The sequence below is a fragment of the Rhinoderma darwinii genome, chromosome 12, assembly GCF_050947455.1.
Source record: "Rhinoderma darwinii isolate aRhiDar2 chromosome 12, aRhiDar2.hap1, whole genome shotgun sequence".
NCBI lineage: Eukaryota > Metazoa > Chordata > Amphibia > Anura > Rhinodermatidae > Rhinoderma > Rhinoderma darwinii.
The window spans coordinates 7,548,474-7,576,349 of NC_134698.1; the positions used below are offsets into that span (position 1 = coordinate 7,548,474).

Sequence of the window (27,876 nt, forward strand, 5' to 3'; positions counted from 1 at the left end):
GATTGGTGGTGATCCATCCTCTGGGATGTCCTTCAATCACGAAAATGAGCTACTCAGCTGTGTAACATCTCTCTGCACAACGCGTGTAGATGGGAGCAGAGCTGTACATGGAAATTCTAATTGACTAACATTGCGGACCTGCTGGCAGGACCCCAACCAATCAGAAAAAATGTAATGTAATAGTTTTATCATCACCTTGAAAAAGAACATTGGTACAATGCCTGATGGATCATTCCAATGCTTTATTGCACGTGACAACACGTTTCAAGTTACATGTTAAATTTGTAATTTCACCCATTCGTAGAGTTCAACTGGGAATGTTTTTCTTTATTTCTGCAGTAGTAGTGGCTCAATTTTGTGGTTCTCAGAGCAGCTGTCCCATCCCTACCCTACAGAAAGCTGAAGGAAGTAAACTTTTTCTAGTCCAGGTGGTATAGTGGAGAAGTTGGCATTTAGTGGTGTTGGGTTACAATGTTCTGTATATTTTAGGTAGAACATTTTGAAAATAATTTACCTATACAAAAATTATAAATGCTAATCTTCTCATCAGTTTACCGATGTTCGTAAATTTAATTCTCATCTATTATTATAGGAAACCATACGAAACGATATGGAGATCTTGAACCAAACATTCGTGAGGACCTTCATCCTTCTAGGACTCTCTAACATTCCTGGATTACAATCTGCCTTATTTCTTATATTCACCCTGATGTATATGGTGACCTTGTCTGGTAATCTCCTAATAATCGTTGTGGTGAGACTTAATGCCTCTCTTCAGACGCCGATGTACTTCTTTCTCAGTAACCTTGCATTTATTGATATTTGTTTCTCCACCAACATTGTACCCAACCTTCTTAAAAATACCATTTCCCAGGACAGAACAATTTCCTTTTTGGGATGTGCGACACAAATGTATTTTCATACAGGTCTAGGGGGTACAGAATGTCTAATGTTGTCTGTCATGGCCTATGATCGATACAACGCTATCTGTAATCCTTTACGGTATAACACTATCGTAGACAAAAGACGTTGTCAATCTTTGGCTACCGGATCATGGACTGCAAGCTTTTTGATCTCTGTGATTCACGTGGTCATGACCTTCCAATTGCCTTTTTGTAAGTCTAGCCAAGTAGACCATTTTTTTTGTGAGATGCCCCCGCTATTCCGGCTCTCGTGTACAGATACTTGGTTCAACGAATTTGTAGTGTACATCTCTAGTGTACTATTCATCCTTCTTTCATTCTTATTGACGCTGTCATCCTATGCCCACATAATTTCCACCATACTAAAAATCCACTACACTAAAGGAAGACTAAAAGCTTTCTCTACATGTACATCTCATCTTACAGTTGTATCTCTCTATTATTGCACAGTTATGTGTATGTATATGAGTCCAAGGTCAATGTACAAGCCGGATCGGGAAAGAGTGGTCTCCATCCTCTATACAGTGGTGACTCCCATGTTGAATCCCATCATCTATAGTGTAAGAAATATAGACTTTAAAGAATGCATCAGGAAGACCATTAACATTATGACAAATTTGGGAAGTGTCTCATTTCATTCCATTTGCTTCCATTGACCGTCAATAAAGCTCTCTGATATACAATTAGGTTGTTTTTCTTAATCAAAAGTATCTTTTCACATAAGACTGGGACTTCATGGAGGCTTTTTGCAGAGCAACGTTCCAATGTCAACTATTGAGTGACCTCATGTAACTCCAAGTATTCCAATGGCTGGTAGCTGGCACTCGATAAAATTGGAAAGTCATTCTACAAGAAGTCTCCATGTAGGCCCAACCGTTTTGTTAAGGGCTATGAACTGTTCTTGAGTGTGCAATGCTTGTTTCACTATATAACATTAGAGTGATTATTCGTAACTCAATATCTACCCCAACATTACTTTACTTGACAAACCAAGTTGCCCTCATTATCGTATGTACCACGTAGAAAAGGCCTATGACTTCCCTAGCATCTGCAATTTCAACTCTGAAAATGTACTTACACTGGTTGGGTCCAATTTATTCTACCTCAGCGTTCCTTTTACAATGGTGGACATAATACATACAAAGCTGGTATGCCAGTGTTTCAAAAATAGTGTTTTTTGGAAACTGGTCAATGGTTCTCTAGAAAGAGCAGAATCTTATACACTATGGAGAATTGGAGCAGACATTCCCTGGGAGTGAAACTATTTTTCAGGGTTCCCCCATGGCAGTCTTCTCCAACCAGTATATTTATTGTAACAACACGCCAGCTCACCCTACACGGAGCACCCGCTCTGGCTCTGGGTTTTGCGCATGCAAGGGCCATTCCCCCATCTCTCCTTGCCTGAACAAAAATGTCCATTAAGTTCCTGAAGTTTGAAAAGATGTTTGTTCCTGATTCATCTGGTAGCGACCAAGCTTGTATATTTGACCACGTCTTCCTGTCTGCTGACCATCCTGATGACCAATCTCTGCCTGCCTTGACACTGCCCTGACTTTAATTCCTGCCTGTTGCCTTGGTACTCCGTCCTGGTGACTACTGTCAATGTGACAGCCTTTGCTAACAGAGACTACTTCGGGGATAACAACCTTCGGATTTCCTGTGAAAAAGTCCAATCCCATAGACTCCGCTTCCTGGTTTAGACCAAAGCCAAATCCGTTAGTGACCCAGTGGGTCCATTGCTCTGTTGGCCCCATTACATTTATGTTATGTTTGATAGCTTTTATTCAAGAGAAAAAGAATGTATGGTAAGATGTGTTGTAATTCTTTTGTTTTGTTTTTTACTTACATAAGAAAGAAAATCGAAACTATTGAACCTTACATCTTTTTGCTCCACTAGGACTAGTGATGATAATTTTTATTCCTTTATCTCTGTATTTCATTGCAATATTGACCTCAGCAAGAAACTGACAGTAACTATTAGGCCATGCCTAACGCCTCATGCACATGACCGTGTGTGCCGTCCGAGCCCCGTCAGTGATCCGAGGAAACATAGGACATGTTCTATCTTTCCTCGGATCGGAGACTCGGACCATTTTTCACAGACCTGATTCACCCACTAAAGTGAATGGGTCCGTGAAGACTATCGGGTGTCACTCGGATGCCATCAAAAGTGGCCCAATTGGCACAATGGTCGTGTGCATGAGGCATTAGACATTGCCTAATAGACATTCACATATAACAGTCTGGAGGTTTTGTTAGGTCCCTGGATGCCATATATAACCATTGTGGAGTTTAATTAATGACGTAGCCTAGTTTGGGCTGACATGAGTCACTTTATGTGGTAATAACTCTGGTATGCTTATACCTATCCAAGCGATTCTGAGATTGTTTTCTCATGACACATTGGACTTTATGTTAGTGGCAAAATTTGGTCGATACATTCAGTGTTTATTTGTGAAAAAAAGCAACATTTAGAAAAATTTGGAAAAAACAAATTGCAATTTTCTGAATTTTAATGTATCTGCTTGTAAGACCGATAGTAATACCACACCAAATAGTTACTAGTTCACATTTCCCATATGTCTACTATATGTTGGTATAATTTTTTTGAACATTCTTTTATTTTTCTAGGATGTTGCAAGGCTTAGAACTTTAGCAGCAATTTCTCATATTTTGAAGAAAATTTCAAAAGCCCTTATTTTTTAGGTACCAGTTCAGTTGTCAATTTAAAAATGAGACCCCTCAAAGTATTTAAAACAGCATTTAGAAAGTTTCTTAACCCTTTAGGCAATTCGCAGGAATTTAAAGCAAAGCAGAGGTGACATTTACAAATTTCATTTTTTTTTTGCAGGAAATCTTATTTATTCAATTTTCTTAGTAAAACAGAAAGTTTTACCAGAGAAACACAAAACAATATTTATTGCCCAGATTCTGCAGTTTTTAGAAATATCCCACATGTGGCCTAGTGCACTTATTTACTGAAGCACCAGCCTCAGAAGCAAAGGAGCACCTAGTGGATTTTGGGGCCTCCTTTTTATTAGAATATATTTTTTAAGAGATTTTGTGGTGCCAAAAGAGTGGAATCCCCAAAAAGTTACCCGATTTGGCAAACTTCACCCTTCAAGGAATTTATCGAGGAGTATAGTGAGCATTTAGACACCCACAGTTTTTTTTTTTTTTGCTGAATTTTCTGGAATTAGGCTGTGAAATTGAAAATCACATATTTTTCAGATAAAAGGTACAAATTTAAATTTTTTACAAGGAATACAGGAGAAAAGGCAGCCCAACATTTGAAAAGCTATTTCTCATGATTAGGTCAATACCCCATATGTGGTCATACACTGCTGGTTGGATACACGGCAGAGCTCAGAAAGGCAGGAGCGCTATTTGGCATGTAGATTTTTCTGGATTGGTTTCTGGGCGCCATGTCACAATTAGGGGGCTTCTGAGTTACCAGTACAGGGGAAACCCCTTAAAAGCGACCCCATTTTGGAAACTAGACCCCTTGAGGAATTCACTGTAGTTTTCATGATGTGCATGCGGCTTTTCGATCGGTTTTTATTCTACTTTTTAATTGGCGTGGTGACTAAAAAATAGCAATTCTACTATTGTTTTATATTCCTTTTTTTATAGCAATAAATGACATATTCACTTTATTCTGCGTGGCGATATGATTACGGTGATACCAGATGTTTATAGTTTTTTGGCGTTTGCACAGTAAAATACTTTTTAAAAAAATAATTAACTTTTTGTGTTGCTTTATTCTAAGAGCCGTAACTTTTTTATTTTTCCATCAAGAAAGCCGTGCAAGGACTTGTTTTTTGTGTGACTTTAGTTTCAATCATTACAATTTTTGGGTACATGCGACTTTTTTGATCTCTTTTTATTCCATTTTTCGGGAGAGGATGTGACCAAAAAATTGTGATTCTGGTATGGATTATTATTTTTATTTTCTTTTACGGCATTCCCCGCGCGGGATGAATAACAAATTAATTTTGTAGTTCTGGCCATTACGGACGCAGCGATACCAATTATGTATAGTTTATTTTATTTATAGTTTTAATAATAAAGGTCTCTTAAGGGGAAAGGGGGGATTTTTACTTTTATTACTTTAAAAGTTTTATTTATTTATTTTTATACAACTTTTTTTTAAACTTTTTTTTTGTCCCACTAGGGGACTTGAAGGATGAAGCCCTGATCTCTATTCTAATACACTGCACTACATCCATCCCCCGATGCCCTGGTGGACCAGTCCAACAATGGACTCCCATGACATCCTTATTACTTATGCTATAGATCAGGGGTCTCAAACTCGGCCGGGTAAGTGGGCCGCATATAGAAAAAATGGGAAGTTGACGGGCCGCATTACTTTCAAATTTGATACAATACAAAATTATTGTTAATCAATTAGTTATTTGAACTACTATAACACTATATTACTAGAATAATAACACTACATTACTATAATAATAGCGCTAGGTTTAAAATTTGAGATATTTCTCCACGTGCTTATTTCAACAATCCAGCTTTCCAGTTTAAGTGTCGCTAAATGCAGTCCGCTGGCTCAGTTAGCACACATGTCAAGATTGGGCAGCCCCTTTTTAGATAGTGCCCTCTGTGGATGCTGCCGCAGTGCCCTCTGTGGATGCTGCCGCAGTGCCCTCTGTGGATGCTGCCGCAGTGCCCTCTCTGGATAATGCAACACACCCCTAGATAAGGCCACAGTGCCCTCTGTAGATAAGGCCACAGTGCCCTCTGTAGATAAGGCCACAGTGCCCTCTGTAGATAAGGCCACAGTGCCCTCTGTAGATAAGGCCACAGTGCCCTCTGTAGATAATGCAACACACCCCTAGATAATGCCAGTGTCCTCTTCAGATACTGTCACACACCCACTTGTAGATAACGCCACAGTGCCCTCTGTGGAGGCTGCCACAGTGCCCTCTGTAGAGGCTGCCACAGTGCACTCTGTAGAGGCTGCCCCAGTGCCCTCTGTAGAGGCTGCCCCAGTGCCCTCTGTAGAGGCTGCCCCAGTGCCCTCTGTAGAGGCTGCCCCAGTGCCCTCTGTAGAGGCTGCCCCAGTGCCCTCTGTAGAGGCTGCCCCAGTGATGTCAGGGGCTTGCCCAGAGCTGGAGTCCCAGGCAGAGCGCTAGTAGGCTCTTCCTGGGACTCCAGCTGTGCTCCTGACATCACTGGGACTCCTGCTCTGGGGAAGCCCCTGACATCATTGTCGATGTATGGACAGCGATGTCAGAGGCTTCCCCAGAGTCCCGGAGCAGAGCCGATAATAGTGCTCTGCCCGTGACTCCGCTCTGGGGAAGACCCTGACACACTGTCCATATATGGGCAGCGATGTCAGGGAATTCCACAGAGTCCCGGAGCAGAGCCGACACCAGCGCTCTGCTCGGGACTCCGGCTTCGAGGAAGCCCCAGACATCGCTGTTCATATGTGGACAGCGATGTCAGGGAATTCCACAGAGTCCAGGAGCAGAGCCGACACCAGTGCTCTACTCCGCTCTGGGCAAGACCCTGACACACTGTCCATATATGGGCAGCGATGTCAGGGAATTCCACAGAGTCCCGGAGCAGAGCTGACACCAGCGCTCTGCTCGGGACTCCGGCTCTGGGGAAGCCCCAGACATCGCTGTTCATATGTGGACAGCGATGTCAGGGAATTCCACAGAGTCCAGGAGCAGAGCCGACACCAGCGCTCTGCTCCGCTCTGGGCAAGACCCTGACACACTGTCCATATATGGGCAGCGATGTCAGGGAATTCCACAGAGTCGCGGAGCAGAGCAGACACCAGCGCTCTGCTCGGGACTCCGGCTCTGGGGAAGCCCCAGACATCGCTGTTCATATGTGGACAGCGATGTCAGGGAATTCCACAGAGTCCAGGAGCAGAGCCGACACCAGCGCTCTGCTCCGCTCTGGGCAAGACCCTGACACACTGTCCATATATGGGCAGCGATGTCAGGGAATTCCACAGAGTCGCGGAGCAGAGCAGACACCAGCGCTCTGCTCGGGACTCCGGCTCTGGGGAAGCCCCAGACATCGCTGTTCATATGTGGACAGCGATGTCAGGGAATTCCACAGAGTCCAGGAGCAGAGCCGACACCAGCGCTCTGCTCGGGACTCCGGCTCAGGGGAAGCCCCAGACATCGCTGTTCATATGTGGACAGCGATGTCAGGGAATTCCAGAGTCTCGAGCCGATGCTAGCGGTTCTGTGTCCCGCGGGCCGCAGATGACAGCCCCAGGGGCCGCATGCGGCCCGCGGGCCGCGTGCTTGAGACCCCTGCTATAGATGATAGGATTTAACATTGGTGTTACCACTGTATAGAGCAGGGGTCTCAAACTCGGCCGGGTAAGTGGGCCGCATATAGAAAAAATGGGAAGTTGACGGGCCGCATTACTTTCAAATTTGATACAATACAAAATTATTGTTAATCAATTAGTTATTTGAACTACTATAACACTATATTACTAGAATAATAATACTACATTACTATAATAATACAGCTAGGTTTAAAATTTGAGATATTTCTCCACGTGCTTATTTCAACAATCCAGCTTTCCAGTTTGTGTCGCTAAATGCAGTCCGGCGGCTCAGTTAGCACACATGTCAAGATTGGGCAGCCCCTTTTTAGATAGTGCCGCAGTGCCCTCTGTGGATGCTGCCGCAGTGCCCTCTGTGGATAATGCAACACACCCCTAGATAAGGCCACTGTGCCCTCTGTAGATAAGGCCACAGTGCCCTCTGTAGATAAGGCCACAGTGCCCTCTGTAGATAAGGCCACAGTGCCCTCTGTAGATAAGGCCACAGTGCCCTCTGTAGATAAGGCCACAGTGCCCTCTGTAGATAAGGCCACAGTGCCCTCTGTAGATAAGGCCACAGTGCCCTCTGTAGATAATGCAACACACCCCTAGATAATGCCAGTGTCCTCTTCAGATACTGTCACACACCCACTTGTAGATAACGCCACAGTGCCCTCTGTGGAGGCTGCCACAGTGCCCTCTGTAGAGGCTGCCACAGTGCACTCTGTAGAGGCTGCCCCAGTGCCCTCTGTAGAGGCTGCCCCAGTGCCCTCTGTAGAGGCTGCCCCAGTGCCCTCTGTAGAGGCTGCCCCAGTGCCCTCTGTAGAGGCTGCCCCAGTGATGTCAGGGGCTTGCCCAGAGCTGGAGTCCCAGGCAGAGCGCTAGTAGGCTCTTCCTGGGACTCCAGCTGTGCTCCTGACATCACTGGGACTCCTGCTCTGGGGAAGCCCCTGACATCATTGTCGATGTATGGACAGCGATGTCAGAGGCTTCCCCAGAGTCCCGGAGCAGAGCCGATAATAGCGCTCTGCCCGGGACTCCGCTCTGGGGAAGACCCTGACACACTGTCCATATATGGGCAGCGATGTCAGGGAATTCCACAGAGTCCCGGAGCAGAGCCGACACCAGCGCTCTGCTCGGGACTCCGGCTCTGGGGAAGCCCCAGACATCGCTGTTCATATGTGGACAGCGATGTCAGGGAATTCCACAGAGTCCAGGAGCAGAGCCGACACCAGCGCTCTGCTCCGCTCTGGGCAAGACCCCAGTTACACTTATTTATTTAAACACGAGCATTTTAATAGAGCTGGGACCCTTCAAATCTTCAAAGCAATTTTTGAAATATTTTTAACTAAATTTTCAATTAGACGTACAACTGGGAATGAAGAAGATTCTCATGGTTTCTCATGCAATCATATTTAAAGTCCCATCTTGTAATGCTCACGTCTTCAGACGCCTGACTGTTGATGCCAGTGCTTCAATGCTGGAAACAGAAGGCTCAAAAATTCTAATTCTCTGAGTAATTCTATACAAAAATGATCTTCCCTTGTCATCTTTTCAATAAGCCAATTTTTAAAAAAGGTTAGTATGTTATATTTCAGCATAAATAGTTAGAGCATTGTATTACATTTTTTTGTAATTGTCACTATCTAGATTTTTTATTATTTTTGGAATTTTGTTTTTGAATTTTTTTTCTTTTTGAATTTCTTATAGAGATGAATTTATTCTAAACATGATAAGAAGATACTTATTAAAGCCGACCAATACTAATATTTATTTTTTGAATACAATAACTTTAGATAAGCAGAAATTGTAATATTTTAAAAAATTTTTATCCATTACCAATTTTTTATAAAAAAAAAAAACACATTTCGTTTTTTAATGATAAAATAATTTTTATAGAACACATTTTTTGCTATTTTTTACCACACATATTTCATTTTTTTTATATTTTCTACTATTCCTATGTTGAGCCATGTCAGGATGTTGTGGAGTACGTCAATAAAACTTCTGTGAGCCAATTCATTCTTCTGGGACTATCTAAAATTGTTGGTCTTCAAATTGTGTATTTCTTCATTTTTTCGATAATGTATCTGCTGATTTTATCTGGAAATCTTCTGCTGATCATAGTGGTGAGATGCAATTCAAGACTTCAGACCCCCATGTACTTTTTTCTCAGTAATCTTTCCTTTGTCGACATTTGCTTCTCTTCTACTGTAGTACCCAAAATGCTGGTCAACACTTTATCTCGGGACAGAAGTATTTCCTACTCGGGATGTGCAGCCCAAATGTACTTCCATTTGGCACTAGGTGCTACAGAATGCCTGATATTGGCTGTGATGGCCTATGACAGGTACACCGCCATCTGTAAGCCATTACAATATACTATTATCATGAACAAGAACCTTTGCTTATCACTAGTCGGGGGATGTTGGGCCATGAGTTTTTTAAACTCATTCATTCTAACATTTTTTACCTTCCAATTACCGTATTGCAGGTCCAACCTTGTCAGCCATTTCTTCTGTGAGATGCCCCCTCTTCTTCGTCTTTCTTGCAGAGATATCTGGTTCAATGAGGTGGCCGAGTACATCTCAGGTGTATTAATTGCTTTTGGCTCCTGCTTGTTAATATCAGTATCCTACCTCTACATTACAATGACTATTCTCAAGTTACGCTCCACAAAAGAGCGGCAGAAGGCTTTTTCTACATGTGCTTCCCACATTGCAGTTGTTGCTCTTTACTATGGAACGGTCATGTTCATGCATTTACGGCCCCGTTCTAGTTATTCCCCGGAACAGGATAGAATTGTGTCCATCCTCTACACAGTGGTGACCCCAATGCTCAATCCCATTATCTACAGTATCAGGAATAAGGACATCAAGGAGTCAATCAAAAAGACAATGAGTAAACTTTTCCATTGAAAATGTTACCTTCAAACCTTCAAGTCCATTAACTATACCGACATGGATGCATATGTAGGGTTCCCTGCAGAGTAACACATCCTCCTTAATTTATTTCCCTTCCAAAAGTCCAATATAAGCATAGGCATAACTTGAAGCTCCTGGGCCCCAATGCCAAATCTGTAACAACGCCCTCACCCACCAGGTACCATTTATAATACTAGTGTAACAATTCTTATGTGACAAAGAGGTCTTTGGGCCCCTCAGGCACTAGGGCCTGGGTGCGTCTGCCATCTCAGCACCCCTTATTACAGCTCAATTATTTTTGGGGAGACTTGTAGGGATATTTTTCCATACTACTTGTAAATATCTTCATAGTACCATACCTTCAAAGTGTAAAAAGTTGGGGCTTCTTCTGCTTCTCACGATCTAATAAAATCCAAACACCTTCAACATGGGTGTAACTTTTACTATAGCATCCGTTGTAGCTGCGATGACGCTTAGAGACAAATAGATCGGATCAGGTGAAAGAGCATTGTTCCTTTTTGTGTCAGAATAACACGTTGGTAGCTTTGTGCTATCTACCACTATTATGTAGATTTTCTGATAGATGGCGCTATTATCCATACTTTTAATTATTGCTACTTATATTGCTGTCATCACTAGGTGGTAATTGGGCCCACCTAATTTTGCTTTGGGGACCTATGAATTTTAGTTACGTTGCTGACCTTCAATTATGTAGAGCTATCTGCTTTTGGGCGTCCTGTCCATTTTTCTGACCATACCAGCAGCTTTTTTGTTTGATACAGTAAGTATGTCTTGATCTACACAGCAATGTACTTGGGGTCATTCGTTTGCAGTAAAAAAAATCCTTCAAAGTATTAAAGTTTTTTTGCACTTATATGCAATTATGATGCGTCACCAATTTTTTTATAGTCCCAAACCTTGGACAGATTCTCCGTCATGCTTCACTGATGGTTGTAGACATGGCTCAAAAAGTATTTTACCGCTTCTGTGAACAAACCTAGAGAAGAAAAGGTGACACACTGCGCCACATCGTGCATATCAAACAGGATAAGTGAAAATCTATAGGGCGATAATAAAATCGCTCCCCTTGGAGAGAGGTACAACCACAGGTACAACACTGGTGTAGACAGGTAATAACGTATGGTCGGCTGCAGCTATCCCCAAAACTGGTGGGTGTCAGACACCGTCGCAAATGTATGCAGATAAAATATAGAAAATCTGGGAAATAAACATTCAGAAAAATCATGCAGTGTTGGAGTTTAATCCGCATATATAACAGTGGCTACGCGTTTCAACACCAGACCCGCATCTTCATCAGGCTATTACAGCAGTACAACAGAGATGCAGTTAAATAGGAGATAAAACAGAAGAAGAAAAAAAAACGGAAGAAAAAACCAAACAAACGGTAGAGCAGGTAAAAGTGATGTCATAGGGAACAAAGGATCGCTCAGCATGACAGATCACACAGTCAATCAGAAAGCTGCAAAACAGCACAGTTACAATACACATGAATAGCAGGAGATACAATATGGGAGCAATAAAACAACATTTGCTAAAATAAAAAAATGTTTTGTGTCACCATATTCTGAGAGCCATAACTGAGCTGTAGTTTTCACCAATACCCTTTTGAAAAAAATCGCAATTTGCATGTTTTATATATATTTTTACAGCATTCACTAAGCAGGTTAAACAACGCTATATTGTAATAGTTTGAACTTTTACGAACGTGTCGATACCAGTTATGTTACGTTTTATTTATTTCTAACATTGCTTTAGGGGAAAAATTGGGAAAGGTTTTTTTTTTAACTTTTAATATATATTTTTTGGAACATTTTAAAAAACTTTACTTAACTGTCTTTTACTTTTTGTGATTAGCCCCCTTAGGGGACTTGAAGCAGCGATCGTCGGATCGCTTGCAAAATACACTGCAATACTAATGTATTGTAGTATATCGTGATACTGACAGTCCCCTTTGAAGGCCTGCCAGAGGAAGGGCTTCAAAGGAGTACAAAGATGGCAGACCTGAGGGCCATCATTAGGCCCCCAGGCTGCCATAACAAATGCCATGTCACCACCCGATTGTATCTTGGGGAGGGAAGATGGCGCGTTGGAGGGGGGATGCCCACATGATTCTAACAATTTAAATGCCGTGGTCGCGATTGACCGCGGCATTTAAGGTGTTAAGCGGGCGGAATCAAAGTGATCTTTGATTCCACTTGTTGCAGTGAGGCGTAGGCTGTATAACACAATCGGCACTGGCTAAGTATGGACATGCTCAACCCGTGAGCCTGCTCCATACTTCTCCTTAATGGCTGTCACGTACTAGTACGCGACATGTCGCTAAGGGGTTAAACAGATAAAATACATGAGCTATGAATGATCAGTCAGATTATTGAGTATGTGTCAGGGAACATCAGACAAGATGTCAGTGAGCGCGAGCACCAGGCTGTCTAATGAAAATGACCCACAATGATCGTCCTGATCAGGAGATGTGCGGGCCCAGACCAACTCATGGAGAAAGAGGGAATATGATATGGGATAATCTAAACACAGGGTCTAGTAAGGTAAAATAGGTAAAACCATCGTCATAGGAATTTGACATCAAGTAAAGCTAAAGAGGAATGATCCGGCATCAGATCTACATAATAAAAAAAGAACACAAATATCAGAGAAGGTGGGGGGAGCAGTGTGAATTATATCATAATCCATAGTAAAATGATATGATGCACAGCCCCATGGTCATTGGTACGTGACCCATAGTGACTATGGGGTATTCAGACACTGAGAGGAACAAAAGAAACTCAGGGAAGGGAGAAATAAGGTCTATAGGGGAACGTACAATGATGGGGGTATTCTATTTCTAAATAAAATTATGTCCTAGGGTATATTAAAAATTAGATTCAATAATATCATTGAGCCGGTTTGGATTAGAGTAGACATTTTGTAGATCCAGTAATTTTCTCTCTGCTTGATTCTAATACATTTTCTTGGAGTAGAGGCCGATATCTGTTCGATGGGGGCTTTAGAAATACCATCAAAGACTGCAGTACAATGGTCGGAGACGCTGTGTTTGCGATTGTCTAAATTAGTATTGGATCTGTGTCTTTTGGTTCTCCTACGTGAAGGCCCTACAGTCTGTCGTTCACAAGGGCAGCGGAGTAAATATACCACATATTTACTACTGCAATTTAGAACGAATTTAATGGGAAATTCATCCATGGTGAAAGATTTAAAAGTACCCACTCTATGTGAAATGCTTTGGCAGCATAGAAATCTCTGTTTTCCGAATCTAAAGGAGCCCACCACGGTGGGGAACATGTTCTGTACAAGAGGTTCTTCACACGTAACCTACTTGGTGCAAGTGCGTTGCACAATGTCATGGCCCTCCTATCTGTCATTTGAGGTTTTTTGGGGAGTATCTCTTTTAGATAGGGGTCACTGCTGATGATGTGCCAATGTCGTGCAAGGATATCTACAACATCTTTATGTCTGGAGTTGTATGTAGTTATAAAATGATGTTTCATGATAGTGATGAATGAGGGATGATGAGACATCATTTTATAACTACATACAACTCCAGACATAAAGATGTTGTAGATATCCTTGCCCGACATTGGCACATCATCAGCAGTGACCCCTATCTAAAAGAGATAATCAGGTATTCATGGTGGAATCCACTTCTGAAGGATAGAAATGAGAGGAAGAGTCTTGGCTTAGGTCCAGGAAACCAGGCAGTCAACACTAGATGAGGCATAATTTGGGGTGTGTTCTAAAACCACCCAAGGCGGGCACCAACAGAGCTTGTCCTGCCCCTGATTAACTCAGACCCCAGACTCAGATGCCCAAACTAGTTCAGACCCTAGACTCAGACCCAGGGGCATCGCTAGCACCGGACCTCCAGGGCACAAGCCCGGAGTAGCCCACTGCCCCAGATCCCCGGGCGACTGCATCTACAGGGGTCGCAGCGGTCGCGTATGTGACTGGGCCGCAAACCTCCACACCGCGTCTATAGAAATTTACTATAGTAACTGGGGCCTATGTCATAAAATTCACGTGCCCCTGTTACTATAGTAACACCACTATACTTACCCTCCTTCCTGAGCGCAGAGGAAGTCCTGACATCTTCTCGCATCATGACGCTGTGCGCCGTGCATGATGTCACGACGCTGGATTGTGTCAGGACATCCGCTGCACCGAAGATCTGGGTAAGTGTAACATGATTACTGTCTGCTGGGGTCCTGTATCTAAGCCTGCCATGTGGTAAGCTTAGATACAGGGTCCAACAGACAGCATCACACATGGGCTTAGATACAGGGCCAATGTGTGATACTGTCTGTTGGACCATGTATCTAAGCTTACCACAAGGCAGGCTTAGATACAGGACCACAGCAGACAGTAATCTTACACTGTATAAGATTACTGTCTGCTGGGGCCCTGTATCTAAGCCTAACATGTGGTAGGCTTAGATACAGGGTCCAACAAACTGTATCACACATGGGCCCTGTAGCTAAGCCTACCACATGTGTTACTAATGGTTTTTTTTGTGTGTTATATTTTTTACAGGTTTGGACGTTGAACTACGTCCGATTCGAGGACTACTGCGATGACGGCTTTTTTATTTTCAATCTTCTTTTAAACTTCATTACTACCGCCTTAGTAATGGCCGCTGGCTGATTGACGGCGTCCATTATTAAGGCATGGCTTAGTGTTAACCGGTTCAGACGTTAACACTAAATCCCATTATTACCCCGGTACCCACTACCACCAGGGATATCTGAGAGAGCTGGGTACAAACCAGTACCTGACCATCTGTAGTGATGGTCGAGTACTGGTGCGGCTGCATGCTGGGATTATTAGGCTGGGAAAGGCCAGAAACAGTGGCCCGTCCCACCCTGGTAATGCTGTCTGCTGCTGTGTTGTATCTGGCTGGTTATGAAAATGGGGGGGACCCCACGTCATTATAAAAAAAAATGATAATAATTCTCCAAAAATAATTCAAAATTATATTTATTCCAAATTGGTCAGCATAGAAAGTACAGCGTGTCCCGCAAAATAAATATGTCTCATGCATCTGCCTCAACACATTAAAACTGCTGGGATGCCAGGAAGCAAAACCCAAAAACTTTCTTCCGATTCTAGAGCTCTAAACATTCGGCAAACTTCTGACATCTCATAATGACATGTCAGAAGTTTGGATTGGTGGGGTCCGAGCACTGAAGCCCCTACCAATCGCTAAAACGAAGCAGCTGAAGCGCTCGTGTGAGCGCTCAGCCGCTTCGTGTCTGTTCGGCTTTCTCCGGAAATAAATGTATCAAGGTACGTACTCAATAGAAAGTCTGAGCCCGTACTCCGATACATCGGCTTTCCGGAAAAAGCCGAACAGACACGAAGCGGCTGAGCGCTCACACGAGTGCTTCAGCTGCTTTGTTATAGCGATTGGTGGGGGCCTCAGTGCTCCGAAACCCTACCTATGCAAACTTCTGACATGTCTCTATGACATGTCAGAAGTTTGTCAAATGTTTAGCTCCACTCTAAAGGTTTTTTTTAGAACTGTTTACAAGGCACTGTGCCATACATTTAGTAGTGACTATGCCTGGTACTGCAGCTCAGTCCCATTCAAATGAGCTGCAATACTAGGCACAGCCACCACCAAATGTACGGCGCTGTGTCTGGTAAACAATTAAGGCAAGCTGATGGTAGCGGCTGAAGGGAGCCAGACCCATCGACCTGAAATTAATGGCCTATCCTAATAATAGGTCATCATTATCATAGTACTGAAAAAATACATTAAGAGGGTTGCCTAAACTTTTCAATAAACTTCATAGAGGGGGTCTTCGCTGTGGTGAGACAATTACTTTAGTGGTTAAATAACTTTTTTGCCAACACATAAATAAAAAACATATTAATAAAAATGTTCAAAAATATAATTGAATCAATGGTAACCCCGTAAAATGTACCAACTTTCTTTTTACATGTATAAGGTTTCTCACTAAAACAACACCAGCCCCGAAGACTTGATGGCCTCTCCCCAAAGGCAATATTGAACAGCTAATTGGGTTGAGGCTCTCAAGTCATTAGCGCTTATCTTAAACAAACTGGAGCATTTTAATTGGGACTCAGCTCATAAGGGTAAAGTAAAAAGTTGTCAGATAGTATTTAAATCCACCACTTGTAGTACTGTAGGTGCATCCATATCCTTCACATATAGGGCGTATGGAACCACAACTTAGGTTGTGAACATCTCAGGAATGACATCATGACAGTGCTATCAGTCCCAATTACGGGAGATATCTACCATCAACAATTTGGCTTCACCAACTTTATTGTATAATACCAGGTCAATTCCTATACTAGTGTTACCCCAGTTGACTACTATTCTTGGTTAACCTAAGACCATATAGTATTTGTGGAGCCTAGAAGTATCTCACAGTGTTATGTTTTTGAGGATTCTAAAACTCTACTGTCACAATTACTGTTTTTGTACTTTTTTATGTTGATTTTTAAAATATAGGTGCCAATAATCAATTGACTCTTATCTTCCATAAATCTTAACAATAGTTCTACAAGTATAGGCTAAACCTCATTACTATTCTTCATCTTACATTCATTTTGCATTTCATCCCAAAAAAACGAAAATATGTTGGACAATGCTGTGGAGAATGTAAACCAAACATTGATTCGTACTTTTATTCTTCTGGGACTTTCCAATGTTTTTGGTCTTCAGATTATTTTCTTCTGGATGTTTTCAATGATGTACATGATAACGTTGTCGGGAAACGTCTTACTGATCCTTATGGTTAGACTCAACCGCAGACTTCAGACCCCTATGTACTTTTTCTTGAGTAACCTCTCGATGATTGACACCTGCTTTTCCTCAACCGTAGTCCCAAAAATTTTACAAAACACAATATCCCCGGACAGGAGTATTTCCTTCGTGGGATGTGCAACACAGATGTATTTTCATTTGGCTTTGGGTGGCACTGAATGTCTTCTACTGGCCGTCATGGCCTATGATAGGTATACTGCTATCTGTAACCCATTATATTACACATCTATCATGGACAGGAGACTATGTGTAGGTCTGGTCACTGGATGTTGGATTTTGAGTTTTCTAAACTCATTTATTCTCACATTTCTAACCTTTCAGCTTCCCTACTGTAAGTCCAACCTCATTAGTCACTTTTTCTGTGAGATGCCTCCACTCTTTCGACTTTCTTGCCGAGATATTTGGTTCAATGAGGTGGCAGAGTACATCTCAGGTGCTATAGTTGCTCTTGGTTCTTTCTTGTTAATTCTTTTGTCCTACCTTTGCATTACCATAACTGTCCTAAAGATCCGAACCAGTAAGGAACGGCAGAAGGTGTTCTCCACATGTGCCTCACACATACTAGTGGTATCTCTCTACTATGGTGCCATCATGCTTATGCATTTACATCCTCGATCTGCTTCTTCTTCAGAGCAGGATAGAGTTGTGACCATCCTCTACACGGTGGTGACTCCTATGTTGAATCCCATTATCTACAGTATAAGGAACAAGGATATTCAAGAAGCCATAAAAAAAACAATGAGTAATGTAATACAAAAATTTAGTGCTATGAAGTTTGATCAGTTGACAATTGAAAATGGTGTTTTTCGATCTTCCTTGCCTTAAATTTTTTTTTAAATAATACACTTATCACTGGTTATAAGAAACCCTATGGAACTTGGGAAAATATTTTTTATTACTTATGTTACCATTAAAAAAGAAAATATTGAATTCAATGTAAATGTTTATCATAGTATTCTTTTATATGTACCTTAATTAAGCTAGTTACATTACCTTAAAAAGACTGATACATTATGTTATGCTTAGTGTAAGGCAAAAGGAGGCGGAGCATGACACAAGGATTCAAAGAATATCCAATGAGAGAATCCCTGAGTCATGCTCCACCCCCTCAGGTACTACACTAACCATAACACAGTGTATCAATTTTGCCAGGAGTGTTCTAACTCCTTCATGCCCATGACGTAAGCAACCAAGTCAATCTAATGAACCGCCAGGCTGTTACGTGGTGAAGGTACGAGTGCTTGCTGTAAGTAAACTCAATCCGACTGTTAATCCCCTTGGATGTCACAGTCAATAGTGGCAGCTGCATCTAAGGTTTAGACAGAGGGGGGTGGGCTCATGACATCGGTCATCATGGCATCAGTGACCCTAACAATGCCCGCGCGACTGCCATGCGTATCTGGCTAATAGGTTACTTAATACAGAAGTATTGCCGTGTATTATTTAATCAATTAGAGAATTGCACATTTAAATACTATTGTAAGACTAAAGAAAAGAAAAAATTATGAAATAAAATTTATTTTAAAAAAATTACAAATTACAAAGCAATACAACCAAAAATAGACTTACAGTGCAAAAATAGTAAAAGTATTAAAAATATATATATATATTTGGTAGCGTAGCATTCGTAACGACCCATATAATAAAGTTAAAGTGCTATTTATACCACACAGTGAACGATGTAGAGTAATGTAAAAAAAATAAAAATGCTGCTTTTTTTCATATTAACCTTCTAAAGAAAATACTAAAAGTTAATAAATTAGTTATATGTACACAAAAAAGGTACCATTTCAAAATATAACTTGTCCGGCCTAAAAGAAGCCCTCAAAAATTAATGTTGACGGAAAAATTAAAAAGGTAAAACTCTCGGAAAGTGGTGATTAGAGATGAGCGAATTTATGAAAAGTTCGGTTCGGCTGGTTCGCCGAATTTCATGAAAAAGTTCGATTCGGACCGAACTAGTTCTGACCGAACATGTCATTCAAGAAAGCCCCTAAAAATCGTGTATAACACTGTTTAAAAGCCCTAGAAGCCCTGTATAACACTCTTAGGTCACCCATGAGTGTATCCAAGTACTTTTGAGCTGTCTTTAAGGCAAAGTTAGTGTCAAAGTTACGCCAACATGTATGGCTATAGGAAAACGGATGGGACACGGTGATAACTAACAGAAACCATTGCACTTGTGCATGTTGTATGCTTAATGCATTGTTAAAAAAGGTACAAAAATTAACCATTTTTGGCGGCAGATGCCTGCCAGGGTTCATACATATAAGGTGGTAAAAGAAGAAGCAATGGCTTTTGACAAGCCCTCCAAAAATGTACCCTTTTTATTGGCAGATGCCTGCCGGGGTTCATCCATACAGATACATGGATGTAAAAGCAACAAGCAATGGCTTTTCCCAAGCCCTCCAAAAATTTACCCTTTTTATTGGCAGATGCCTGCCGGGGTTCATCCATACAGATACATGGATGTAAAAGCAACAAGCAATGGCTTTTCCCAAGCCCTCCAAAAATGTACCCTTTTTATTGGCAGATGCCTGCCGGGGTTCATCCATACAGATACATGGATGTAAAAGCAACATGCAATGGCTTTTGACAAGCCCTCCAAAAATGTACCCTTTTTATTGGCAGATGCCTGCCGGGGTTCATCCACACAGATACATGGATGTAAAAGCAACATGCAATGGCTTTTGACAAGCCCTCCAAAAATTTACCCTTTTTATTGGCAGATGCCTGCCGGGGTTCATCCACACAGATACATGGATGTAAAAGCAACATGCAATGGCTTTTCACAAGCCCTCCAGGCCTGCTTGTAGCAGACGGCAGTGGAGGTGTATTGGTGGTAGTAGAGGTATCCAACGGACAGCAAGGGTGGTGGTAGTAGTAGTAGCAGCACATTAAAAGAGACTGGACAGTCACAGGACAAAGCCCTGTGGTGGGGCAGGCCTGCTTGTAGCAGACGGCACTGGGGGTGGATTGGTGGTAGTAGAGGTAGCCAACGGACAGCACGGGTGGTGGTAGTAGTAGTAGTAGCAGCACATTAAAAGACACTGGACAGTCACAGGACAAAGCCCTGTGGTGGGGCTGGCCTCAGGCCTGCTTGTAGCAGACGGTAGTGGAGGTGTATTGGTGGTAGTAGAGGTAGCCAACGAACAGCAAGGGTGGTGGTAGTAGTAGTAGCAGCACATTAAAAGAGACTGGACAGTCACAGGACAAAGCCCTGTGGTGGGGCAGGCCTGCTTGTAGCAGACGGCACTGGGGGTGGATTGGTGGTAGAAGTAGTAGCAGCACCAACAGCGGCACATTAAAAAAAGAGTGGACAGGACAGAATTCCGTAGTAGCAGGCGGCAGTAGCAGGCGGCAGCGGCAGCAGCAGCAGCAATGTCAGATCTAATCAGTGGCATCAGGCACAGGGGTTTTAAAATTCTCACCGATCCACGCTTGATTCATTTTCAGAAACGTGAGATTTTCCAAGCTGTTGGCGGACAATGTTGTTCGCTTAGGGGTGACGAAGCCCCCTGCCGCGCTGAATACCCTCTCTGACGCTACACTGGAGGGTGGACAAGACAGTACACCCATGGCAAACTGGGCCAGTTCTTGCCAATGATCCAATCTGCTGACCCAGAAGTCCATGGGGTCTGGGATCAGGATTTCTGACGGGGGAAAGGGCACAGTCCAGGTACGAGTGAACCTGGTTGTTTAGGTGCTGGTGATGGTGAACATCCCTTTGGTGACTACGATGTGTGTCAGGTCGGGGTATTGGATGTAAAAATGTTGTCATCATATTTTCCAAACTGAATTGGCTACTGCTGCTGCTGCCGCCTATTGCAGAGGTAGCTCTGCCAGAGGCGGTGGAACGATGAGACAGTGGGGAGCGGAGAGTGGCCCCCCGGTCAGACATGCTTGCAGCAGGTGTTTGCCGTTTGAAAGCCGTGACAAGCTGGCTGCATAGCTTCTCTCGATAATAAGCCAATTTTGCCTCCCTCTCGGAAGGCGCAAAAAACTCCCCCATTCTGGCTTTATACCGAGGGTCTAAAAGTGTGGCTATCCAGTACTCATCTCTTTGCTTCATGCTAGCAATACGACAGTCAGCGCGCAAGTAATGAAGCATACAGCTCGCCATCCTGGCCAGCGTTTCAGAGGGCCCGGTTGGTTCCATCTCTGCCCCATACTGCCATGGTTGTTCATCATCAAGGTAGTCGTCAGACTCGTCATCATCATCACTGTCATGTTGTGCAGCTGCCTCGTCCCCTATCCCTTCCTGTGATTCCATCTCCAAATCCAGCTCCTATTTAGGTCCTGTTTCCTCATCCTCATCATCCTCCTCCTCCTCAACATCCATAGCCAGATGTGATCCTTCCTCCATCCTTTGCTGAATCATCGCTGTGAGCGTTTGCTCCAGAATGAATATCAGCGGCATAACATCGTTCATTCCGCTAGCGTCACGGCTCACAAATCGTGTGGCCTCTTCAAAGGGCCTCAAAACGCGACATGCGTCTCGAAATTACACTGGCTCCAAACGCTGCCCGTCTGCTGCATCAGGAAATCATTCACGGCTTTCCGCTGTTCGTACAGACAGTCCAACATGTGCAGGGTGGAATTCCAGCGTGTTGGAATGTCGCAAATCAGGCTGTGTTCTGGGAGATTGTTTTGACGCTGCAAGTCCAGGAGGGCATGCTTAAATGCATACGAACGTCTAAAGTGAACGCAAACCCTCCTGGACATGGCCAGCACACCCTTCAAACCAACATATGACTTTAAGAAGCGTGTTATGACCAGATTGATCACATGTGCCATGCAAGGAGCGTGTGTCAGGTGACCTAGACGCAGTGCAGCCACAACGTTCTTCCCGTTATCAGAGACAACATTGCCCAGTGTGAGTTTCAGAGGAGACAGCCAGCGTGCAATTTCCTCCTTGATGCACAGCAGCAGCTCCTGCCCTGTGTGGCTTTTCTCGCCCAGGCTCAGCATGTGTAAGACAGCATTGTGGCGCTTCACCTTGCACCTATGAAAAGAGGAGGGAGGAGGAGTGGAAGATACGCTGTGTCCTGTCGGGGACGGGAAGACCTCCATTGAGGAGGGCAAGGAGGAGGAGTAGGAGGAGGAGGATGGTAGGCGCCTGGTGTCCGGAGTTGAACCAGAAAGATACAAGCGTGGAGGTGGTAATGCCTGGCATTGCTGCGGTGGTGCATCGGACAGCAAAATATTGACCCAGTGGGCCGTGAAAGACATGTACTGTCCCTGCCCATAGTTGCTGCTCCACGTGTCGACGGTGGCATGTACCCTGCTGCACACGGATAATTGCAAGGACTGGCCCACCTTTTCCTCCACGTGCTTGTGCAAGGCAGGGACAGCTGTTTTGGAGAAGTAATGGCGGCTAGGTATTCGCCACCTAGGCTGAGCGCACGCCATCAATTGCTTGAAGCCGGTGGAGTCGACCAGGTGGTACGGCAGCGACTGCACCACCAACAACTTAGCCAGGTGTGAATTAAGCCGCACGACAAGTGGATGACTGGGTATATATTGTTGCTTATTGGACAACGATTCCGTAATGGATAACTGACGGGACGTAGGAGGAGCACTAGATGACAGTGATGATGATGACAACGAGATGGTGGATAAGGCCTGGCTACTACTTATATCACAGGGACTTGGAGCAGCAGCAGCAGCAGCGGCAGAGGGGTCTTCATTAGATGTACATGATGGTGGGGCATGTCGATTGTCCCACATGGCCTTGTGATGCCGCTCCATGTGTTTATGTAGAGCGGTAGTTCCTACATTGCTGCCCTGCCCACGCCTTACTTTCTGCTTGCAGATACGGCACTGTGCCATGTTTTCTTCCTCCGGGAAGGTACAGAAAAATTGCCACATGGCAGAGTACCGTAAAGAGGTAGTACCACCACCACCACCCGAGCTTGCCCCTTGTCTGGCAGGCTTTTTTCGGGAGCCTACACCAGTAGCAGCAGTGTCGCCGTCACCGGCTCTTGAGCTGACCCTACCGCTGCAACGTTTTCAGATTTACTTCTGCCCTTACCTCGGCTTGGCTGTTTATCACTGCCAGTGCCGCCACTACTACCCTCCTCCTCTGACGCCGTCATCACCTCGTCACCTGGTTCCCACGTCCTGTCTAAAACATCATCATCATCATAGCCTTCCTCATCATCCCCGCCACTTCTGTCACTGTGTTGTGAATGTGATGTGACATCATGGCGGGCTCCATGCCCCCCTCATTACTGCGTCTGCCCCCACGGCTACCACCAACACCCCCACTACCACAGCTATGCGTCTCGGACACCGCTTCCACCTCCACCACCTCAACACACTCCATTGGCTGACTCGCGGAAAACAAATCATCATCACTATGTTGTTCAGTATCTTCCTTCGCACCCGAGGAGATGTCTCTTAGGACGCTCAGGAAAGATGGCTTCCCGCTAGGAAGGGGGAGTGAAGACATAGATGATGGAATGGAAACGCTAGAAATACCCATATTACTACTGTCACTGTGCCAAGGAACTGTAGAGGATCTGGAATCCAACGACGAAACCTGGCTTGAAGCCAGATCGTCAGAGTCTTCCTGCTGAGATGACCGCGAGCCAGCCAACCAGTCCACAATGGCCGTATTGTCTAAAATAACCCGCCCACCGCAGGAGATGGACAAGTCTGGCTTGCTGATACTACTACTAGCAGGCACATGGCTGCTGCTACTAGTAGAACTGGGCACATGTCTTGTGCCACAAATGCTGGTACTGGGTCTGGCACCAACAGATCCAACATTTGGACTGGAAGAGGACATGGCATGGGTGTTTTTTCCTCTACCCCGTCCTTTCACAACCTTTTTTTTTACCAGACATTTCACTGCTGGAGTGCAGCAAGTTGAATCAAAACCCCTTCCCCTACTAGAGGAATGAGGCCCTTATAAAATATTATTTGGACTGGCTGAAAATGAGTGACTGTGAATAGGTGGCAGTCAGTGTATGCTGTGACTTGTATAATAGCACCAAAGGCACCGGCTGAACTTAATTAGCACGTTGAATTAAACCCTTAGACAGAAATGAGGCCCTTTTAAATTGTTATTCGGACTGGCGGAAAATCAGTGACTCATAAGGTGCCAGTCAGTCAGGGAATGCTGGGCGTTGTAGTACTACAAAGGCTGCCTGTAATGCCAGTTGGATGTTAACCCATGCAACGGAGATGAGCCCCTTCTAAAAGCTTATTCACACACTGGCTTGGCAAATGGCAATGAATGAGAATTTCTATCAGCCACTGTGCACTCAGGGAATGATGGGCGTTGTAGTACTACAAAGGCTGCCTGTATTGCAAGTTGGATGTTAACCCATGCAACGGAGATGAGCCCCTTCTAAAAGCTTATTCACACACTGGCTTGGCAAATGGCAATGAATGAGAATTTCTATCAGCCACTGTGTACTCAGGGAATGCTGGGCGTTGTAGTACTACAAAGGCTGCCTGTATTGCAAGTTGGATGTTAACCCATGCAACGGGGATGAGCCCCTTATAAAAGCTTATTCACACACTGGCTTGGCAAATGGCAATGAATGAGAATTTCTATCAGCCACTGTGCACTCAGGGAATGCTGGGCGTTGTAGTACTACAAAGGCTGCCTGTATTGCAAGTTGGATGTTAACCCATGCAACGGGGATGAGCCCCTTCTAAAAGCTTATTCACACACTGGCTTGGCAAATGGCAATGAATGAGAATTTCCATCAGCCACTGTGCACTCAGGGAATGCTGGTAGTTGTAGTACTACAGATGCCTGCCTGGATTGCAAGTTGGATGTTAACCCATGCAACGGGGATGAGCCCCTTCTAAAAGCTTATTCACACACTGGCTTGGCAAATGGAGAATTTGTATTGCAATTTGGATGTTGAGAGTAGAGTAGACTCCCGCTGTAGTGGATGAGCCCCTTCGATTGCTGGATTCCTGGCTTTTAGATTCCTAAAGCTTTCCCTTACTGCACAGAGATGCTATCCCTACAGCTCCTGTCTGTAAAATGCCCGCTGAGCTCCGTGCATAGACTTTTATTGCAGGCTTGAGCCCGCCCCTATGCTGCCTCCCGATTGGCTGGGAGAGCCGTTTGCAAGGCATTATGGGGTAGCCTGATGTCAGGTGATATTTTGAAATCCTCCATTTTAGATCTAACATGTGGCAGGCTCCAAAATGTAGCCGGGTTCGGTCAAAACGGGTTCGGCCGAACCAGGTGAAGTTCGGATTCGCTGCGAACCGAACTTTTCACGATGTTCGGACCGAAACCGGGTTCGGTTGTCCCGATTCGCTCATCTCTAGTGGTGATGCAAAAACATTTTTTTTTCCATGAAAAATACTTTTATGGCCAGTTCACACGTTGCGCAAATACAGCGGACTTTCAGCAACAGAATTCGTTGCGGAAAATCCGCAGCACATACAGTAGCAGCAAAGTGGATTAAATTTAATAAATCTCATCCACACGCTGCGTAAATACTGAGCAGAAATACTACTCAGAAATTGACCTGCGGTGTGGAAATTCATTCCGCGGCATGTCAATTGTCTTTACATAAATGCTGCTAATATGTTGCGGGATTTCCCCATTGAATTCAATAGGGAGGTAAATCCCGCATCATATAGCAGTTGTCCTGTTTTATGTGGCGGATTGGCCGCAATCCCGCCGCAAAAAAACGGGACTATGAATCTTTTTTTTTATTAAACTTACCTAGGAGTTTGTGTTTCATCCTGGGATGACGCTTCATCTCATGTGACCGCCGCTGCAGCCAATCACGGGCTGTAGCAGTAGTCACATGGATGAGACGTCATCCCAGGAGGCCGGCCTGGTAGCAAAGTGCTGCAGTTTTTTGCAGCGGACATTCCAGGTGAAAAACTGCACCACAGTTTGGTGCGCTTTTTCGCACGGAGTTCCTTGTGGTGCACAGGGAGTGTGCGTGTTATTACGCAGTGTATCTGCCACGAGCGAACACTTTGCCTTAGTGTGCAAAAGTTGAAAAATATATAAAAATAACTGTACATATCTGGTATCGGCGTCAACGTAACGACCCATAGAATGAAGTCAGTGGTCCCTGAGCTAGTGGCCGGAGCCCAACCGCCATCATGTCCTCTATACCCTGAAAGGGGGATTTATTAAAACTGGCATTTCATTCGCCAGTCAATATAACCAGAAAATTGGAGTAAGAGGCGACGTATTTATTAACCCCTTAATACCGAAGGTATTTAAAACCTTAATGACCGAGCAATTTTTTAAGTTTTTCCATCGTCGCATTCAAAGAGCTATAACTGTTTTATTTTTCCATCGGCATAGCTGTATAAGGACTTTTTTTTTTGCAGGACAAGTTGTATTTTATATATTGATTAACTTGTTATTAACTTTTTAAATGGGGTACTGGAAATTTTTTGCGTCTTAATTTTACGCCGTTTACTGTGTGGTATATATAACATAATAACTTTATTCAGTGGGTCATTACGATTGTGGAGATACCAAATTTATATAGGTTTTTTTATGTTTTCCTACTTTTACACAGTATAAAACAGGTTTGTTTTTTTCAAAATTATTTGTTTTTGTGTTGCCGTATTTTAAGAGCCATAACTTTTTTACTTTTTGACAAATGCAGCTGTGAGGGCTTTTTTATTTTTGCGGTACGACTTATAGTTTTTATTGGTACCATTTTGGAGTACATGCGACTGTTTGATCACGTTTTATCACATTTTTTGAATGTAGGATGAACAGAAAACTGGCGTTGTTTTTTATTTTATTTTTTACGGCGTTCACCGTGCGGGTTATATAATGTAATATTTTTATAGTTGGGTTCGTTACGGACGTGGCGATACCAAATATGAGTAACTTTTTACTTTTTTTCATAATAAAGTACTTTATAAGAGGAAAAAGTGGGTTTTTAATTTTTTGACTTTATTTTACTGTTTTTTTAGTCCCACTAGGGGACTTTACTGTGCAAACTTTTGATCGCTATTATAATACACTGCAATACTTCTGTATTGCAGCGTATTATTGCCTGTCAGTGTAAAACTGACAGGCAACTGTTAGGCCGGGCCTTTGTTAGGCCCCCAGGCTGCCATAGAAACCATCGGAAACCTTGTGCGATGAATACAGGGTACCAGTGGGGTGAGAGAGGGAGCCCCCTCCCTCTGAAATCACTCAGATGCGGCGCTCGCTATTGAGCGCCGCATCTGAGGGGTTAAATATGATCGGAGACCACTGCTAGTGGTCTCCGATCGTTGCCCTGAAGCCCGTAGCAACAACCCGGGCTTCGGCAGCACCCCGCACGACGCAGGAAAAGTTCTTCTGTATCGCCAATCTGAAAAGTAGAACTACCCCGAACATCCGACGTAAAAAGGCGTTAAGAGCCGAACACATCTTAACTAATGTGTCGCATCTTACAGCCAAATGTGCGCCACAGCTGTGGCGCAATGATGGTGGCCGTGTAACGACCATTCCCCTCTTCCCATCGGACAAACTGTAAAATAAAACATAGGTATACAAGTATATAAAGTCATCTAATAATAGTGCTACACAATGTATAAATAATGCTGCCATACAACTCATACTTAAAATTGCAAGTGAAAGGGCAAAATGTGGCGCCCCCTTCAGCATGGGCAGCTGTAGCACCCTGTGTGACCGCACGGATCGCACACCCCTAAAGTCGGTCATTACAATACGGTTTTAGTTCCTGCTCACCCCTCTGAATATATGAGTATAAAGCATGAAGATAATGTAACAGAACCTCTGCAGAACCGAGTCCAATGTACAAATACAGAACCAAGTATACAGCAGCGATAATATAGAGACATAATAATATACGAATGGAGCCGCCGTCTGATGCTGTTCACCCCACCGCACCCCGAACCACTAAGGTCTTATTATTTACCCCTATT

At 43.7% G+C, this 27,876-nt stretch overlaps 3 protein-coding genes across 3 annotated transcripts; all 3 read left to right on the forward strand.

Annotated features, from left to right (window-relative positions):
* The first annotated feature begins 610 nt into the window (after positions 1–610).
* LOC142665045 (olfactory receptor-like protein OLF3) lies at positions 611–1,579 on the forward strand. The gene has a single exon (XM_075844584.1). It carries the CDS (start codon positions 611–613, stop codon positions 1,577–1,579), a length of 969 nt encoding a protein of 322 aa, XP_075700699.1.
* A 7,738-nt stretch (positions 1,580–9,317) lies between these two features.
* On the forward strand, positions 9,318–10,151 carry LOC142665046 (olfactory receptor 5V1-like). The gene has a single exon (XM_075844585.1). The coding sequence runs from the start codon at positions 9,318–9,320 to the stop codon at positions 10,149–10,151; it is 834 nt and encodes a 277-aa protein (XP_075700700.1).
* Positions 10,152–16,794: 6,643 nt separating this feature from the next.
* On the forward strand, positions 16,795–17,808 carry LOC142665047 (olfactory receptor 5AP2-like). The gene has a single exon (XM_075844586.1). It carries the CDS (start codon positions 16,795–16,797, stop codon positions 17,806–17,808), a length of 1,014 nt encoding a protein of 337 aa, XP_075700701.1.
* Positions 17,809–27,876: the final 10,068 nt, after the last annotated feature.

Excerpts from the sequence above, each read along its gene's own strand:
- LOC142665045 (XM_075844584.1), top strand. The coding sequence starts at position 611 with ATGGAGATCTTGAACCAAACATTCGTGAGGACCTTCATCCTTCTAGGA.
- LOC142665046 (XM_075844585.1), top strand. The coding sequence starts at position 9,318 with ATGTATCTGCTGATTTTATCTGGAAATCTTCTGCTGATCATAGTGGTG.
- LOC142665047 (XM_075844586.1), top strand. The coding sequence starts at position 16,795 with ATGTTGGACAATGCTGTGGAGAATGTAAACCAAACATTGATTCGTACT.